The following is a 19,532-nucleotide window of genomic DNA, read 5'->3' as shown; positions in this document are numbered from 1 at the left end:
CGTGTAAACATACTTATTCAGTCTCGCCTGAACAAAGACAAGTTACAAAGATCTTAGTTGCGAATGATAAAATTAGTAAAATAGAAAACGTTCTCTATACCACTGTTACTGTTGCCAGCCACTGTGCCAACTCGCGTCTTATGCAGCTCTAGCGACTCCTCTCTGGACAGCCAATGAAGGCAAGCCAGATCTGAAAGATTGTTCTCAAATGTTTACATTTATTTATGCTATTAATTCAGAACACCCAACTTAACGTATTTAACAGTGTTTATTTGTTATAAGCGCGTCGCATTATGTAAAATATACGAATGAAGGGTTACCCTTGTTTGACCTACATACCATTCACAAGATATGATGTGTTATTGTTTCGTCGAATGTATTGTAGATAGGTGGGTAAAATAAGATCAGAAAGAGGGAAATATGACGAGCCTTGTATTACGGTAATTAAAAGACAAAGTATTAGCTTAGTTCTGTGTACCCTGAAGGAAGACGTGACATTCAATTTAATTCAATTAGATTCCATTTATTTCTTACATATAGGTAAGCTTACAGTATAAATCAATTCGATTACCTTCACGGTAAATAAGAAATAACATATTACATAGGATCATATTTCATCTTTTAGCGAGTTAATTACCTACTTAAATATTTTTTTGGCGATACCGGTCTACATGGTCACATAGTTTACAATATTTACTTACTATTCAATAAAAAACAGCGTACAAATATAGTTTCTATTAGCAATCCGTAGCCCATAGGATCACCTTGGGCAACGCACGTTCGTAGGTAATTTTCGTAAATCCACAATCGCTCCCAGATGCGAACTTTATTAGCTTTATTTCGCGAAAATGCCGAACACGTGTGCCGCTTCTTAACGAGACGTTCAAGTGCTATCTCTACTGAGATGCGGCCGCGTTATTCTAAATAGAAAACAGGCGAAAATAGCACTAAAAGGTACCATTTGATTGATGCCCTAAGCAAAATCCAAACCTTTCCTGGAGAGTTTTCTTTGTGACCGAAGGTCAAAGGTAATCATAAGTCATAACGGTCGGTCATCATAAGTCAAATTAGATCCAAAAAAGCGTGTTGAGGAATTAATTCCCAGCAGGCTGGATAAATCATTTTAGTACCTTCATTTGTTCCTAAATGCGTATAATCCGAGTTTGCTCCATCTCGGTAGGCATGGATAAATTTTGGGAGCCTTGGGTTGGGAGATACATTTTGCCTTGGACACAGAATAAATAATAGTACTAGGTACAGAAGATTCACAGGTACAGGAACCCACCATCAATACCATCAATTACAATGTCACTACCAGCAAGGTTGTGATGGATCAAACACTGGTGAAAAAAAAAATCGGATTTTAACACGACTTTACCAAAAAACAAAGAAAATCAAAATGGCCGCCATTTTTTACAATCTTTGACTACGAATTCATATAAAGGTACCTTTCGGATCCTCAGATGTCAATTTTTATCAGGATTAGAGCAAATTTTCCGTCGGACTGACCGTTTTTAAACTACTTAAGCAAATAACTGAAAAAGAGCAAAAAAATTCCACAGCTCCTGGTATGGAGCAAACTCTGATTTCACTAATTTTGAACCAAATGAAGGTATTAAGATGATTTCCAGCATGCTGGGAATTAATTCCTGGAAAAAATCTAATTTGACTGGCCTACGAAGGAAAATTTATAGAATAGAAAAAGCTAATATCAGATGGATAACTCGAAATAAACTTTTTATGTCAGTATTACTATTACCATCTCTGTAACCCTCTCTGATGATCATGTTAGAATCATCAGAACTTATAAACAATACATGTAGTTCGCTTTTATCAAATATCATCATATAATCAACAACAAAACAACACTTATCATGGACGTTGGTGATTTACCTATTAAAAAAAAACAAATGCACAAATGCGCGCCTTCTCGGCTATAAGACGAGCTCGGTCGATGATAATTAATAGTCACATTAACGCACAAAGAAAGGTACCTATTTTTGACATAAAGCGAAGTTTGGTGAAACTTAAAGCAATTTGTTTTCATTTGAGTCGCTTCAAATTTTGTGAAAGCAGCCAAGCCAAGGTCCGCCATGAGGTGATTATACCTATTAGGCATGAATGACGTCAAATTTTTCACTACCTACAGTTCTTATCTAATATAAATAAAGAAAACAAAGTAGGTACCTAACTCAATAATATGGGTAACTAGATTTATGCTGATATGATTGCCTTATTCATAAACAAAGATATACATTTTTATAGAGTTAGACCAAGAAAAGTCTGCAACGATTTTGATAACACACGCGGTGCAAGTTTTATTTTAAATGTCAAACTTCTATGAAATTATGACATATAAATAAGACTTGCACTACGTGTTCTGTCAAAATCTCTGCAGAGTTTTATTGGTCCAATTCTAAGAGGGCCTGAAACCTTACCCTGACTGCAGACGTTCGGAATTTTCATTCGGTTTCTGTACGGAATGACAAGTGGGAACGACACGTGGCTCTACAAATGCACAGCGCTGTCTCGCTTGGACATGTCATTCCGTACGGAAAATTCCGAACGTGTGCGGCCAGGCTTATACCGTCGTGATCGCACACTTGTGCTAGTAGGTATTTTAGATCGAGCAAGCGCGCGAATTCTGATATGACAATTGCGTTATCTCTATCTCGATAAATAACTTCAAAAACGTTATAGGTACCTAATATTACTAACGCATTGCCTCTTATGAAATACAATTTAAACCTATAATTAAAACTTAAATAACTCAGTCACTCTACATACAGTGTGTGTCTTTCATAACGACACTAATTTTAAGGGCTGAAAGTATAAGTCCTAATGAACTGAAATTAGCATATTTAGTTAAAAAATAAAAAATAAAATTTTTCATACAAATTAATTGGGCACGCAATGTATCAGTAATAAATTTTATTAAACTTAGCAATTGACATGTGATTTCATTGAAATTTCGCTCTTAGTGACATCCTGACACCTATTACAATTACCTACATCGTACATGTCGGTGACACTTTTGATTGACAAGACCGTCAAAAATCATGACAAGTGACCTTGTTCGTAAGAAAAGGACCCTGCTATCGCGAAACACTTTACGAAGTTTCTCCTCTCTTTCTCACTCACAAAAGTTGCTTGAGGAGAAACTTCGCAAGTGTTTCTTGGTCAAAGTTCGATTAACGCTAGTCTAGCATCTTGCATAACTTCGCCATACATTAGAATCATATCCGCTAATTCTTGCGAGGTATGAGGCGATGGTCGTGGCATTTTGGCAAGAAAATTATGACATGACAATTTCATGAAAAAAGTCACCTAAATTTACGTCAACCTACCTGCATCCTGTCATACCAGCCAGTGCAGTCAAAGATTGATGTAAGTAGGTAACTTTGTGTTAACTAAGAAGGCGGAATCAGATAATCGTTTCGTTTAAGTACCGATTGACAACTTCACAATCTTCACATTGATTGGGTTGAAGTGTCAAGATAACATCGAGTTTGTTGATCAACACAGACATTCCTAATAAATTTAATAAGCATGTTTGAACTAGGTAATGTGATTTCTAAGAAGTGATAATAAATGTATGTGCAGTGATTTTTGATATCAGTGTAGTTCAGTGAATATTGCGATTCATAAATGTGGTGGCTAAGACACAGAAAGATTTGTTGATGTAAATTTGTTGTGCTCGTGTGGTCAAAATCGCGTATGTTTTAAATTGCAGTCTTTTCTAGTGGATAATTCAGTAAATAAGTTAACTTCGGCAACAGTTCCGAGTTACTTTAATGTTTTGATCGAATTTAAATGGAAACGAAACTAGCTCTTCCTCTCTGAAACGTCAGATAAATGTTTGCATTACATTGCTGCAAGGGAATTTAAAAAAAATTAATTACTCTTAATAATAAAAGGTAATCGTTATATTCTTTTGATAAAACTGTTAACAGCACTTTAAACTATCGTTACTTAAAACCAATGTCGTTATGAAAGACACACACTGTATAAGACTAACCATTTTTTTGTATGCTGGCTTGTCTCCGTTCCGTCGGGGATAATAAAATGACTTATTATCTCATGATTTAGTTTTCAAGATAAAATAAAAAGAAATATATGTCTCGGGCTTTATTGTCAACTATTAATTATAATCATCATTATCATCTTTAGTATGTTCTAAAGGGGAGATTTTATTAACAGATCGCTCGTCGCTGTAAATGATATTATTATTTTTGTCGAATGCCAAACCATATCCATTCCGGACCGCTAACCATTTCCGCAACTGATTGGTATTCTTATCGATCTGATAAACGCCATCTTCAGTGATAAAATGTGCGCATCCGTAAGTATCCACAGCCGCCCCCCTGAAGTTCATGGTATCGCTATAGGGAACTAAATTAGCAGCTTGATTTCCGTGAGGTAAGATATAAAGACCCGTTGAATTAGTGAAAAGAAAATCATCATTGCCATCTATTACGAAATGCTGAATCAAATAACCCTTAAGAGCTTTAACGGGAACTTTTCCACTATATCTGAGAATGGACAAAGCCTGCGTTGCTGTGTCAACGAAGTAAAGTTCATTCTTGAAGAACATATCAAAGACATCGACTCTATTGAGCACGGGACCTTGAGCAGCTAATGTATTATAGTTGTATTTGAAGATGCCATTGCTTCCACCGAGATACACGGTGCCGGTAGCAGGATCTACGGCGCTCGCAAACCCGTTTCGTATCCCCTGGATGACCCACGGTATCCCAGTCACAAGATCCAACACTACTAAATGGAAACTTTGGTGAGAGAAATCGTCGGCATTTATACAGAAAAACAGTTTGTTTTTGCTTCGGTCTATGGATAATTTGTATGGTACATTTGCGTCCGCTAAAAGTACTTCCCGCATGAAAGATTTTCCTTTGTGGTGGAAGACGTTCTTTAAATTTGAGGCCATTACTTCATGTGTATTTGAATTTGTCGAGTCCATGGTGAAGCTGGTGAAGGCAGTGTCTACATCTTGATTTACAGCGTTGATTTACAGTTGTTTGTTGACTGTCAAAATAGCTTTCTTTATCTTGACACAATTATTTGTCATTGTGACGATAGCCTGTATTTGAAAATAAATCCACAAATTGTGATATTATTTTTACAGCGAAGTTTTCTTGTTTTACATTTACATATTAATTTAATGTTTGCACAATCACATGCGAAATACTTCCTTTGTTGCCAATGTCACAAATATTTCACAGACTAGTGTCAAGAGTGTCAATCTATACATATATTAATATACTCCTTGGCGTAAATGTCATATATAGCATTCAGTACGTATACGGGTAGATAGGGGTACCTATCTAGTTAGTATAGGTAGGCCCTGATGTTTGACTAAAATATTTTCGATTTTTATTTTCTTTACAAAATTATTCAGCAAGCAATGTATCACTTCTTTCAATTTTAATCAAACCGTCGCACTTTACTGGCTTGTTACTGGCGAGACTTCACGGCTGTTACAAGTGATATATATTTATATATACCTATATGTATATTAATATATATTAATTTTGTCCTCTGGCTGATATGATGATGATGATGAATTAATCTGAATATTTTTATTACATAAGCAGTGGATCATCATAAAATTCGAGTACTACCCAATATAAAATATTAGAACACAGTAGCAAAATGGGCACTGCTTGATTTATCACTAATTTATGAGGTTGTACGTTATTTACAGGAAATACCAATTATCCGAACAGCGGATAAGGGTTCGACGAAGTTCGTTGAGATGCCGTGAATCCAGAATACATTAATGCAGATGCACGGACTTGTTTTGCTGGGAACTAGGAAGCAGTTCAGAGTGTGGGTACGAATTAACTAAGCTTTGTTTTCATATCCGAGATACTAAAATTACAGTTCAATTGCCGAATCTACTATCTGCTGATTCCAATTGTTATTTTATAGTACTTAGGTAGGTACAGTTGTGTCAGTAAACAAATGAAGTAAGTAGATAGTAAATTTTAATGAATTGGGCCATCAAACAGTCATTGAGATTTTAAAACATGTTGAGTATTGGCCTTTTTTTAATAGTTATCTATCAAATTCACGGGTTTGATATAATTTTGAGACGTTTATGTGATTTATGTCCTTTATGTAAAAAAGGTAGGGTAGGGTCAAGATAGAGTCACTTCGGAAAGAAGCAATATTTGTCTTCATATTTACTAAACAAAATGAAAACTGTAAATTTGCATCCACTCTTTAGGTTCTTACGCAACTTTTGTTTTGTTCATGAAACATAAAATTTGGTTTGAGCTTATCTATGGTAGGTAAGTACCAAATAAAACATTATCAACCCATAATTAGGAAATAAATCAGCTGTTTATATTTTACAGCAGTGATTTTATTTCATATCTACCGTCTAATCAAAGATTATTTTCATTAGTGTTGTGAAAAACACTAGTAGCAGAACTATAATATATTATATTAATAGATAAGATAAAAAATATTACATGTTTCAACATTGCAGATAATTTTTTAAATATCTACGACGCATTTGGATGTTTCTTGTCTCATTTCATTTGAGAATTTCCTTTAAAATTTATTTAACTTAAATATGTACCAAACAGTTTTTTTAAAAGTACATTTTTTGGACCAGACAGCACTGATTTTAATGCCTTGATTTTTATACTATAGAGTATAGAACACTACCACACACCAGGAGCCAGGACTAGGCCTTGTACTTGTACGCAAGGTCATCTACCAACTTAAGTACATTTATATACCAACTAAACTCAATGTTTATAAAACTTATCTTAGTTTATTATTATTAACCATGCACATCCATAGCCCGAAGAAGGTTAATAACTCTCTCATAAACATAGGTATTAGCGTCGATGCCCCAAATAAAATCAAGATGTCCAAAATGAATCGGAATCCTAAATTTCCCTACTGGCCGGGCCAGTTCCGCGAACAGTCTGTCAACATCCCTAACATCTGCAAGGGCGTCGGCCGGGGAATAGTGGAGGAAAACGGGACTCGTTACTTTAGACAGGTCGTAACGAGGCGTATTCGAGGTGCCATAAATTAATCTGTTGCCTAATGATCCGTAGTCGAAGCGCCTGAACTGCCCTTCTGACATACTTTGACCGTAGTGTGCGAATTGTTTCACGGAAGCTCCCGCTGGGGTATGACCCAATTTGACTGGCACCATAGTCTGTAACAAAACATTATGCTATTAAGTTATAATATTACCATGGGAAATCTTGCTTGTAAATTAGAATCAAAATCTTACCGCATTATGTTGATCTTCGTTCCACCCGCCCATAAGGAACAACATATTACTACAAATCGGTTGGAACCTGACTTCGTCCCTACACAATGCTTGTCCTGCCCATGTCAACATTTTGTTATTAGGCAAAAATTCGCCTAAACCAATCATACGTGCGAGAGTCTACAATCAAAACAATCAAATTTAGTAAAATAACCTTACTTAGAAATAATAATATGGGTAGACCAAGGTTTTTACTTACGTAAAGTGGATTCGTTAGTTCACTTATAGCTTTTATAAAGTGACTTCCGCTATGTGCCATATATGCGACTGGAGCCAACGCATGCATCGAAATGATTTTTTCGTTATATTCAGGTACTAAAGAGCCCATAACGAAAAAAGCCGTGGTGCCCTGGGAGTGACCTACGTAGTGTAGTCTTTCTTTCCCGGTTTGCATAAGCACGTACTTGATCATTGCAGGTAAGTCAATGTTCCCTATCTCATCCCAAGAGAAATTCCAGAATATTGGAACTGTATCTGGGTTTAGTATTGTGTGGTTTCTTGAGTAGTAATTACCCCGAGCATTGCCCATCCAAACATCGTAACCTTCCTCGGCTAATATGTAAGCTGGAAAAGAAGGAGTATTCTTCACTTAGTAGGTAAATTAAAAATGTATTAAGTCCTTAGTGCTGCAGCACGTGCCAAGGAAATATACCTAGTTTACCTATACATACACGTTCTACAACAACATTACCTCGTCTGCTGTGTAAAAAAATAAAAATAAATAGAGACTCAACATTAACTAATTCAAAAATATTTCCTTTATAGGTAGGTAATGCATTATATGCGTCACGCTAATTATTATCAAGATGGTCCAACTGCCCGCCTGAAAAAGTTATTATCGCCGGTTTCTACGCTTTCACGTTGACGGTGTTTGATTTAACACATTGTTTGTGACACAAACACAATAACATTTAAATATGTATGAATCATGTTGTTGTATGCGGTATTCAGCGATAGGTAGGTACATGTCATATTATGGTCGATCAATATCTGATCGAAATTATCAAAAGCACATTAAATTGTTATTATCTGATAAAGAATGTCAGCTGGGGCAATAGACAATAAAAAAAAGGTCATTATACTTATATAGTCTCAAACAAAACGTATTTAACATTTAGACTCACCAAATGCACAACCAGGTCCCATTAAAACCCAATCAGCCGATGAGGATAGCAGACCATGCATCAAAAAAACGACGGGCCTGTCGACGCCAGCGTCACTGTTCCGGTCGCGTCCGTGAGGGATGCGGTGCATGCCCAGGATATAGCCATCGGAGGTTCTTACGTGGTGGACTTCCATAGGGTATCGATACTTTCTGACCAGTAGAGGCTGAAAATACGTGAAATACCTAAAAGGTTACGCACTGGGAGGCTTCAAAAGAATTTGTTTTCGCGTATGCTCCAGCTGTGGACTGAAGCCCCTGCTGAGGTTTTCTCGTGAGTTCACAGTAAAGGATTTAATAACAAAATAAAGGATGGTTTCTAAAAGTTCGGCAAAACGCATGCGCTGTGTATGCGTGTCCCATGGGACACCTCTGGTGTTGCAGTCATCCATGGGCAACGATAAAGCTTACCATAATGAGGGTCCTGTGTCTGTTTGCCGCCGACGTAATGCAAGTAAAGCTGTTCCAACATGCCAGGCAAAAAAAACACATTTTACATTGCAAACGCTATGTGATACCATATGACGACATTTAGCTTGCATGTTTTACTTCGTATTATATACCTAATTACGTCCATTTCGCATATCCGACATACATATTTGCTTTTTAAATATTTGTCACATAATAATAAAAAATATTTGTCCCAAGATCTTAAGCTCTTGGCTAAAAAAAAATTCAAATTTCTCACATGTGGGGCCGAAGAATGTTTGTTAAGACTTACTTTCCTATTTATCGCTTATTCGCTTTTTAGTGTAGGTATATATGTACCTACCTACCTACTATTATTGAACTTACGAATTAGGTAGATTTGTGCAAGACTAACCAATAGAAAAAAGAAAGTATAACCCTTAATTTGGCACAGCCAAGTATACGTAATACTTACTTTGAAAAAATGTAGGCATGTTATTTTTTACGTAAATTCGAAGTTTTTAATTTCAATGTATCATTTATATTATAAAGAATAAAGAAAAAAATAAAACCTTACTGGCAACAATAGTAGTGAATCAAGATAGCGAATAGAAGGTCGACACTGCGTTCTATCTCGGTATATGTTTATTTTTTTCGATTCTATTACGCGAAATTTTACTGCATATACTATTATTATATTTAATTATAGTATTACGTATACTTTACATATCACACCTATTCGTCAAGTCAAGTTATTTACGTGTAATAATCAAGCATACACAACTGTTAAGTATTTTTGACAAAACAATACGTACAGTGTATTAGAAATTAAACAACCTGTTAAGCATTTTTGACAAAACGTTATGTTACAGTTTTAATAATTAGACAAATTTCACTGCCTACCTTTATATTTTGCCATAATAGAAGAGATTTAGTGCTATAGCTTGATTCGTTATACATTTATAGCTTAGTATGCAACAAAGCGAACGCTACTTAATGTCAATACGCGTTTTTTTACCCGACTGCGCGACGCAAAGGAGGGTAATGTGTTTATCAGCCTATATATTTTATGAAACTCTGTTCAATTTGGCGTATGGCTATTACATTCAAGGATACTGAATGGAATAGTTAATTTTCATATTTTTTTATTCAATTCAATTCAAATATACTTTATTCATGTAGTATTCTTTATTGTGTATTATTTATTTATTTTTCATTTAATATATTTAAATGCTGCATGTATAAGGTAGCGTTGTTGTAACACTGGCATTATTTTAAACTCAACCAAACAATTGAAAACTATGACATATGCCTTTTCAAAAATCGTTAACCCTATATTTATTGTACTTGCGTTTCGTAGCAAATATATGAACTCATACTAAACATAAATCAATATGTAATCACTGTAATCAGGCCCTGGGTACGCGGTCGTAAGGGACTTATTAGATAAAAATAAATTATTGATAACTTAAAAATGGAGTTTATTGGAATACAGGTGTCTTTGAAAAAATATGTTAAGTTCAGTAATGCACCCTTAAAATTAACGTAATTAAAAAAAACTGTGTTATTTTGCATGATAATGGCTTAAGCTGCAAGGTGTTTTTTTTTTTTTGTTTTTAGGTTTAATGTTTGAAACGCATTCATCTCTACTGCCTTTTCCTGTAAGTGATGAAATAGTGGTATGGTCCCGAATTATTTTTGGTTTTTTGCTTCAATTAAATGCCAAAAAAATGTTATTATTGTCTTTGTTTCGATACATTTTTTTGGAATTTGTTATTTAACACACTAAGTTTGAAGAGCGTACGTTTTTGTTAAAAATACTGTACATTCGATTTTCAGGAAATCTTACAGTGAAATATTTTTTTAACATTTTTAGGACATATTTAAAGGCATAATAATAAATAAATGTGCACATAAAAGTTAAAATCAAGTTTTTTATTTTGTGCCAAATTAAGGGATATTCAACTTACCACGTCTAAAATAGCATCAATAAAGATGTTGCTGGATACCTTCGTACTAACTTCTGGTTGAAATAGTTCTTTAACATCATCAGCGTGTGGCGATCGGCCGGAAGCCGCATCGACCAGCGCTGCACTTCCACAAAACAAGACTATAACCAATGTAATCATGGCGATAATCAGGTCTAGACTTAAAGTTTAGCCTTTTATAAGAACATGATTATAGTGTATTTAACTTTAAGATATCATTGCATTGATATTATCGTACTGTAGATAATATTTCAGATAGACAAAGCAGATTTATAAAAACTAAGCCGGTAAAGTAAAAAATGTACTTTGCTTCGCTTTGTACGTATTTTTACTAAGAATTATGTTCCGATTATGTTCGCTATAGTTTTTATTGAAAGTATTTATTGAGTTTTCATGTTACGATTTTATTCACATTTTTTGGACCCATAATGGTTCAAAAGTTTTTTCTTTGAAAGCTGTTATTTCCGAAAATATTCACCTTATCAATAAATTTTTTATGAAGACCCTTATTCGTTTTAAAATACCTATCCAACGATACCCCACTTTGTAGGGTTAAAGCAAAAAAAAATAACTTTACGTGTTGGGGAAGTAGGACTTTGACGGACACGGTGAAACTATAAGGGTTCGTAGTTGACTAAGGAACCCTAAAAAGAATGCCAAATTATTTGATTTAGATTTAAGCTAGTAAGTATAATGTTTTTAAAAAATGCCAAATTAACATCAATTTACACACAATTATTGATGTGTTTGACGCGCCGTCACTCAGTCGCGTCCCGCGATAAACCGCAATCTACTTTGTACAATTTAATTCATCGAAATTATTGGAGCTTTTATTGTTGGAGTATTTATTCATATATATTGTACAAAAACAAGTCAAAAAACAATAAATAAAAATAACTTAAAATTACAGTTAAACTAAATACAAAACTATTCTAAAATAAAATAAAACTAAATTAAACTAAATCTAAAAAAGGCGCCTGTGGCAAGGTCCCCAAGATGCTGGCTGCGTTACCCCGCTGAACTGCCAGACTGAAGCGTTGAGCGAGGTAACTGCCAGCTCTTGGGTCCCCAGTTGCGTCCCTGAGTCTCTTTGAAAGGTCTCCAAAGAGACTCAGGGCGCCAGGACCCCACGGACCCAGGGTCTCGACGCCGAAAGGAACAAAACAGTATTCGGCGCCGAGACCGCGAGACCTTTGCGTTTTCGGCCGCCTTATTGTTTATGTATTGGATATTAAATTAACATCCTATACATGTATATCTTTAGGCATCATACTGAGAAAAAATATCGAATTGGCTACCTTATCTTCTCATCCAAGTCCTGACCCGGCCGTTGGTGATTGGTCCTTAGTTTCAGTTTTAAGGTCTGTTTTTTTATATCCCAGACTATACTAAAACGACTTCTCTTGGCCAACTACCTACCCAATCATCCGTAGCGGTATCACAGTCGCATTGTTATAACCTGTCATGCCATTCGTCACTTTCGCACTTACATATTTGTTAGAACGTGACAGGCATGGTGACTAATGATAAAGAGCCGACCATATTAGCCCTATAGCAGGTAGGATATGTAACAATTTTATACGTAAATGACAGATCGGGCGGACAAATTGGGATAATCAACTGATCATAGATATAAAAGCCCAAGGGGCAATTAAAAAAGCGCTTGAATCTGTCCACACGCTATAAGTTTCATTTACCGAACGATGCGTTATGCATTTAAGCCTTGTAGTCAGTTCGAGATCCTGAAAACGGTGAAAAATAAAGATAATACTCCTAAAAATACGTGTGATACCTCATTAGATTCGTCATGATGCCTAGAAAAATATAATCGAATTAAACATTTATATGAGAAGGGCTCTAGAAAGCTACAAAATTTGACAATAATTATTTATACATTTTTTTTAGTTTTCAATAAAGTAAGAAGTTTGAGAAAATTTTGCTAATTAACAATTGCCTAACTTGTTGAAAAAATAATTTTAAGATCAATTTCTACAAGAAGTATATTTATTGACATGTTTTAAATAGACCATAATTTTTTTTTAAATTTCAATGAATATGTAATACCTTTAAAAGTATATTTAATGTTACGTGACCGCTTTTTCACGCCGCGCGCGTTTCCCGAAAATGGAGCGCTGAGGGCTGTGTTCAGCTATGAATAAAAAGTATAAATAATGGAGATAGAGTTCTGCAAGTATGGAATATTTTATTGGACATATCCTCCTCTTTAATAACATTAATTTTCGTTTCTTAAATATGAACACTTTTTGAGATATTGGGGAAATAAAAAATATCTACTTTTTTCCCCATTTTTTTGCTTATAACTTTTGATATTTTTTGTGTACTAATACACGCTTCGAATATATTTTTCTAGGCATGACGAATCGAATGAGGTATCACACGTATTTTAGGAGTATTATCTTTATTTTTCACCGTTTTCAGGATCTCGAACAGACTATTGGTTAAAGTCAAAAATCCAACACGCGAATTGAAAAAGCACCCGTGCGAATGAGGCCTTAAAAGAGGTTTATCAGAGGTGGGATAAGTGCAATCAAGGGCAACAGAGAACACCCTATAATAAAGTAGAGGTTTACAGTTCTGGTGGCGAATATGCCTACGTATAGGTGTTTTCTTGAAAGCACTTGATAAAAATTAAACATTGTGAGTTTAAAGAACAATCTTTATTTAATCGAACACTTCGCCGTAATTTTGCGCAAATATGGCTCTGCATCTCAGGGTAAGAAATATACAAACATTTGGGCGAATTCGATACATTTGTAGACGCCATAAGAGAACAGTTATAGTCTAGCCAACCATTATGTTAATATAAAATGAAGGTAAATTTAAAAAAAATATGCGCGAAGCTTTGACCACGCATACAGATTTTGAATTTGCCGTCATTTCCCAAAACAGCATATCATGAAACCTCTGGTTAACCATGTACATCCATAGATTGGAGCAGATTTATAACCCGGTCATATACGTGAGTTTTGGCATCTAATCCCCAAATAAAGTCAAGATGGCTGAAATTGGGATCAGGAATTCGGAAAATACCTACGGGTTTACCAAGTTCACTAAACAGCCTTAGTACATCGTTAATATTTGCCAACGGGTCCGAGGCAGAGTAGTGAATAAAGACCGGAGCTGTTATGCTTCCAAGATTGTACGCAGGTGCTCTGTAGCTGCCGTAAATTCTTCTATTTCTTAATGCGCCGTGGTCGAAACGCTTGAACGTCTTGTCTTTCACACTTTGGCCGTAATGTACTAATTGCCTCGTAGAAGCTCCCGCTGGAGTGTGGGCTAGCTTCACTGGAAGCATTGTCTGAAACGAAACATGATGGGTTATGATTTTATATATTTGTCACACGGCCGTTTGCCCGCAACTCTTGATGTCCCCTTAGATTTTAATTTATGGCGAAGTATGTCCAGACCGAGAGACCTAAATTCGCTTAGAATTGTAAAATGACGCTGGCATAACGATGGCAAACAGATCATTGACCCTGCCATATAAATATAAAAAACTATATCGTAAAAGTTTTCCATTCCTTGGCTCTATTTGTAAAGTATGCCTTATCTTCAACCGGTTGACGTAAATTGAACATAACACGATAAAAAAACTACGTTTGCAAAGTTGTACCTACAATTTTTATCTGAAAACTGTCAATAGGAATTTATCGACGTCTTACCGCATTATGCTGGGCCTCGTTCCATCCACCCAGAAGGAACAGAATGTTGGAGCAAATCGGTTGGAAAATCACTTCATCCATACACAGGGCCTGGCCAGCCCATGCCATGATGACATTATTGGGCATGAATTCACCCAAACCAATAATACGAGCCAGACTCTGAAAGATGAGAAATTAGTATTAAGCGTAATGTATTTTTAAAAAAACTTAGGTATATAGTGTGTTTTCACCATGAGCAAAATAAAGAAAGTGAATGTAACTCACATCTAGTGGATTGGAAAATTGAGCAATAGCTCTCAATAAGAGGTTTTGGCTGTTGGCAAAATACGCAGAAGGAGCTAAGGCGTGCATGGAAATTATCTTCTCGTTGTAATCAGGTCGAAGTGAGCCCATGACGAAGAACGTGGTAGTTCCTTGGGAGTGGCCAATGTAGTGAAGTCTGTCGTTGCCAGTGTGTGCTAGTATGTAGTCGATCATTGCAGGGCAGTCAATGTTTCCGATTTCATCCCAAGAGAAGTCCCAGTAATCTGTGTTGAAGATGGCGTCAGGACGAAGCCTGATGTGCTCGCGCGAATATGTGTTCCCGCGAGCATTGCCCATCCAGACATCGTAGCCGGCTTCGGCCAAGAGATAACCTGAAACAAACATAACAATACTGTTACTATTAAGTTAACCTGATTCGCCATTCCATACATCGAGCGCGACTTTAAGTATGGACTCGCGCGCGAGAACGCAACTCATGCTAGCCGGTCTGGAATGGTTGCAGTGATACAAAAGCTTAGGAGCCCGACATAGTCCCTAATAATAAAGAATAATTTTGTGGATAAAATCATATGTTCATGGAGTTACTCCCTGATTTACTAATTCAAATATACGGGATAAATCTAAGCTACAATAAGTACCTATTTAAATAAGTGTCTAAGAGCCGAATCCTTGATTTTTTATACATCTCGATTTTTTATAGAAAAACTAAGAAAAATACCTACTACTTACCAAATGCACAACCAGGTCCCATCAATACCCAATCAGCCGAAGATGAAAGTAGCCCATGCATCAAGAAAACAACCGGTCTCTTAACATTAGGCTCAGTATTCTGATCTCGACCGTGTGGAATTCGGTGCATATTCAGGATGTAACCATCACTAGTCGTTAGTGTATGGATTTCCAAAGGATACCCATACTTTTGAATCAGTCCGGGCTGAAACAGTTCGATAGTTAGTTTTTAAGATTAAACCATACTTAGTAATCATACACTAGCCGGGGAAGATCTTGAGGTTTATACACATGAACCAACACTTTACGAGTAGGTATACCGCCGCTGAATATATACATATATTCAGCGGCGGTATCATGGCCGCATTTTTACCACTTGTTTTTATGCACATGCGTCACTTTCGCACTTACATACATGTTAGAACGTGACAGGCATGATGACAAATGATAAAAAACCGACCATCTTAGCCCTACAGGCCCTCATTTATTCAGTTAAGACTCGTTAATCGACTTAATTATGTTAGGAGTTGTTTAAATTTTACTGCATAGGTACCTACTTAAAATATTAGTTTCTACATATAGTACTAACTAGTAGGTACTCGTACATTATATTAAAATCCAAATCCATATGACACGTAAATTATAGGCACCAAAGCAGGTAAGGAAACCTCTTGTAATAGAACCTAAGATCCAAGTTCAAAACTCACCACATCCAGACGAGCATCTTCGAGGATGTTATCAGATAGTCTAGAACCAATATTACTAGATTTTATAAGCAACTCCAACTCTTCGGCAGTAGGTAACCGGCTTGCTGCCGCGCTTACCACCGCCACGCATAGCACGAAAACCTTAGCCAACATGGCAACGACGCGATCTATATAATTAAAAGAAAATCACAGCATTTATATTGTTTTAGGTATCAGATAAAGATATAATTTTCACAAATAAGATAGCAATAAGTAATTGTAATTGAACATTAAGTTTGATAGATGTGTTAGATATTTTTTAATCACAATATCACGTCACTTATTAAATAAACTTTTAATACTTTGGGCTGAGACTGTTTTTACCCGACTACTTTTTTTTTAATTTATTTATATATTTAAATTTACAACTCGCCAAACTGCTACGTTAAACGGCAAGATGCGCTCAGTTTTTATACACTTAACCTATTAAACTAATTATACCGGGTGTAGCCTGTAACACGAGTAAATAATTAAAACATAGATTGTACTCCTCAAACGGTGACACTTTTGTTCAACAACTTTTAAAAATTATGAAGTATTTAGACTCCCTATTTTTCATACAAAATAAATATTATCTTCAATGGACGCCATCGCCACGCCATATCATTGTGATTGACGTTGCTTGTCACGCCTTAAACATAACAAAATTCGCAATACATTGCGTCTTAGAATAAACTTTAAAGTGTATTAAAAATCAAACCACAAGTTATTTTTAAAAGTCGCTGAACAAATGTTGGTCAGTATGAGGAGTACAGCTTACAGTTAAATTTTTTGCTCATGTTACAGGCCACACCCGGTATAACTTAAACTAACAGTTTCATAGGCCAATTGAAAAACCAGGTTTATTTTTTCTTTCACTCTTGAAAGAATCCAGGTAAGCATGAATATAATATTTCTAGGAGAAGGTTCTGGTACAATAAAATCTGTAGGTTATAGTTTTCAAACGTTTTATTTAAAGGCAACCGAGCAGACGAATCGATAGCAATTACTTACCGTTGCCCATGGAGAGAGATTTCTTACAGTAAGTAAGTGTGAGGGTTCCGGCCTTATTTGAGAAGGGAATACTCTCTTTTCTTTAAGATTTAAAGGTCGGGATGTTTTTTAATTATCTGTTATATATCTGTATCCCGATTTTTCTAAGTTACCTGGAGCGATTTGTTTTTTTATGGAATTAATGTGACCGAATGAACCGACCATGGTATTCAGTATTCAGTATAACTAATTCCTAGTTTATGAAAAACAAAAATATGCATATTTTTGTTTTTCATAAACTAGGAATTAGTTATACTGAATACCGTTGGAAATCTCATAGTAACCAAACCACAAATTAATAGGTATACATAACAATAATATAATATGATGAGAATAGAATCTCGTGAAAGCTGAGAAGGACAATAAGTCGAGTAAGTACCGTAAAATGGGGTGAGTAGGGATGACAGAGGGGTGAGTTGGTTTTTACAGGCTACTGCTACGTAAATTATATATTCTAATAACAAATCAAGCTATTATAATGTTCATAATCCCAAACTGTCGATCCAACCATGGTCTAATAAAACATGGTCTTCTATTCCCAGAGTGACACGGGCCTACGTCACAATAACATTGCCACTTTATTTCAACATAACATGTTACATGGGTACATTATAGCTATGGTTAATAAGTTAAAATATTTCTTTATAATTTTATAATTTTCATTTATAATGTATTTTATCTTAAATGTTACAATAACATGTCATTTTTAATTATTCGTTAGCAATATCTTCCGATTCACGAAAGAAATTTCAGACGTTCGGGTAATTCTGTTTACATTACTGGCAACACAGGATAGCGCTGTCACATTTGACAATTCGGATCTAGATAACTTCATGCCCTGACCGTCACCCTTGTCGAACGCGTGTTAATTGTTATTTCCTTCTCGCTCAGTGTCAGCAGTCGTAGTGTTTTCCAAACTTTTCACGTCGTAAGCTTGGTAATTAATGTGTAACTGTGAATTAGTTTTTTAAACGTTTGTCTTGTATAGATAAATAAAGTTTAATTTAATACATTAGATTTGTTTTATTTTACTATGTTTCTACATGAATAACTTAAAATTAATGCCGTTAAAATAATTTTCACCGTTGGTTAAAATTCTCCCACATTTTAAAGTTTGAGAACCTGTAAACAGCATGATGACGTAGGCCCGTGTCAGTTAGGTCATACGCGAATCTCGGAATAGAGTACCAGGCGGAGTATATTATTATACCATGGATCCAACAATTTTCAAAACTCACCTTAGTAGGAAGTCCCTCCTCACCCCTACTACGGGGTGAGCTGGGATTTCCTACTATTTCGTATTTATATTTAAAGTTATGAAATGGAACTACACAAAATCATAAAAAAACTAAAATTAAAACGACCGGAACATGTAAAAATAAAGTTTTATCGAGGTTTGAATGTCAGTTTTGTCCCTACTCGGGGTGAGTCAAGTGAAATCGGGCCATGGCATTTGAAATGGGGTAGCTCACGAGATAACCGCCATGTGGGATGTTGATTCGACGATCAATGTCCCTAACGTTTCAGCAAACGGTCTCATAGCGAAGAGTTTCGACCGACACCTTAACTCTCGCTAGGTGGCCTATATCAGGGGTCAAATGCAGATGGCGGTAGTCTTGGACACGGCGCGGATAGTCCGGCGGTTACTCTCTCTGCAGCCCAAACCACCGGCAGGTGGGGCCTTGACCCGCTACTGACGACACACTAGGTTAGGTTTTTTATAATATGTTTATAAGTATTTTGTATTGTTTTGTAGGTGTTTTACAAATACAAATGTAGTGCATAATTGTTTTCCATCCTATTTTCTCGGAAACGTTCGTATTTGTAATGCTACTTCAGTCAACCTCAGTACCTACTTTTTGTACCGAGACTGACTGAAATAGCCAGACACGTTCGTACGTTTCCGTGAAAATACGATGGAAACTAATTATGCACTACAGTCTGTAACCTAGAGTTTTTCGGAACTTATGTACGAAATAGGGTAAATTGTCAATTACTGGCTAATAAGTAACTGGCCACCCTAACCTAAAAATGAATTCTATTCACCTATAAACAGAATTCATTTTAGTATAAGGTTTCAATAACTGGCCACCCTTCAATAACTATTAGCTTCCTTATACTAAAATGAATTCTGTTTATAGGTGAATAGAACTAATTTTTAGTTTAGGGTGGCCAGTTAGGTACTAAAAGAGGGCCTACCGCAAA

At 35.8% G+C, this 19,532-nt stretch overlaps 3 protein-coding genes across 3 annotated transcripts; all 3 read right to left on the bottom strand.

Annotated features, from left to right (window-relative positions):
- Positions 1–4,098: 4,098 nt before the first annotated feature.
- LOC134795452 (ommochrome-binding protein-like) lies at positions 4,099–5,222 on the bottom strand. Its single transcript, XM_063767295.1, has one exon. The coding sequence runs from the start codon at positions 4,976–4,978 to the stop codon at positions 4,142–4,144; it is 837 nt and encodes a 278-aa protein (XP_063623365.1). The 5' UTR covers positions 4,979–5,222; the 3' UTR covers positions 4,099–4,141.
- Positions 5,223–6,811: 1,589 nt separating this feature from the next.
- Positions 6,812–11,017, bottom strand: LOC134795451 (lipase 3-like). The gene is made up of 5 exons (XM_063767294.1): positions 10,856–11,017; positions 8,440–8,644; positions 7,515–7,879; positions 7,277–7,435; positions 6,812–7,198 (listed from the first exon to the last, which is right to left on the bottom strand). The coding sequence occupies exons 1-5, from the start codon at positions 11,012–11,014 to the stop codon at positions 6,812–6,814; spliced, it is 1,275 nt and encodes a 424-aa protein (XP_063623364.1). The 5' UTR covers positions 11,015–11,017.
- A 2,749-nt stretch (positions 11,018–13,766) lies between these two features.
- Positions 13,767–16,410, bottom strand: LOC134795798 (lipase 3-like). The gene is made up of 5 exons (XM_063767731.1): positions 16,257–16,410; positions 15,550–15,754; positions 14,821–15,191; positions 14,557–14,715; positions 13,767–14,192 (listed from the first exon to the last, which is right to left on the bottom strand). The coding sequence occupies exons 1-5, from the start codon at positions 16,407–16,409 to the stop codon at positions 13,803–13,805; spliced, it is 1,278 nt and encodes a 425-aa protein (XP_063623801.1). The 5' UTR covers position 16,410; the 3' UTR covers positions 13,767–13,802.
- Positions 16,411–19,532: the final 3,122 nt, after the last annotated feature.

Source organism: Cydia splendana, chromosome 12, assembly GCF_910591565.1.
Source record: "Cydia splendana chromosome 12, ilCydSple1.2, whole genome shotgun sequence".
NCBI lineage: Eukaryota > Metazoa > Arthropoda > Insecta > Lepidoptera > Tortricidae > Cydia > Cydia splendana.
This window is presented reverse-complemented; position numbering and strand designations above follow the sequence as displayed.

Excerpts from the sequence above, each read along its gene's own strand:
- LOC134795452 (XM_063767295.1), bottom strand. The coding sequence starts at position 4,978 with ATGGACTCGACAAATTCAAATACACATGAAGTAATGGCCTCAAATTTA.
- LOC134795451 (XM_063767294.1), bottom strand. The coding sequence starts at position 11,014 with ATGATTACATTGGTTATAGTCTTGTTTTGTGGAAGTGCAGCGCTGGTC. Across the intron at positions 7,436-7,514 it reads AACTAACGAATCCACTTTAC|ACTCTCGCACGTATGATTGG; the intron begins GTAAGTAAAAAC and ends TTTTGATTGTAG. Across the intron at positions 7,199-7,276 it reads ACGAAGATCAACATAATGCG|ACTATGGTGCCAGTCAAATT; the intron begins GTAAGATTTTGA and ends GTTTTGTTACAG.
- LOC134795798 (XM_063767731.1), bottom strand. The coding sequence starts at position 16,409 with ATGTTGGCTAAGGTTTTCGTGCTATGCGTGGCGGTGGTAAGCGCGGCA. Across the intron at positions 15,755-16,256 it reads AAGATGCTCGTCTGGATGTG|CCCGGACTGATTCAAAAGTA; the intron begins GTGAGTTTTGAA and ends GAACTGTTTCAG. Across the intron at positions 15,192-15,549 it reads GGGACCTGGTTGTGCATTTG|GTTATCTCTTGGCCGAAGCC; the intron begins GTAAGTAGTAGG and ends TGTTTGTTTCAG.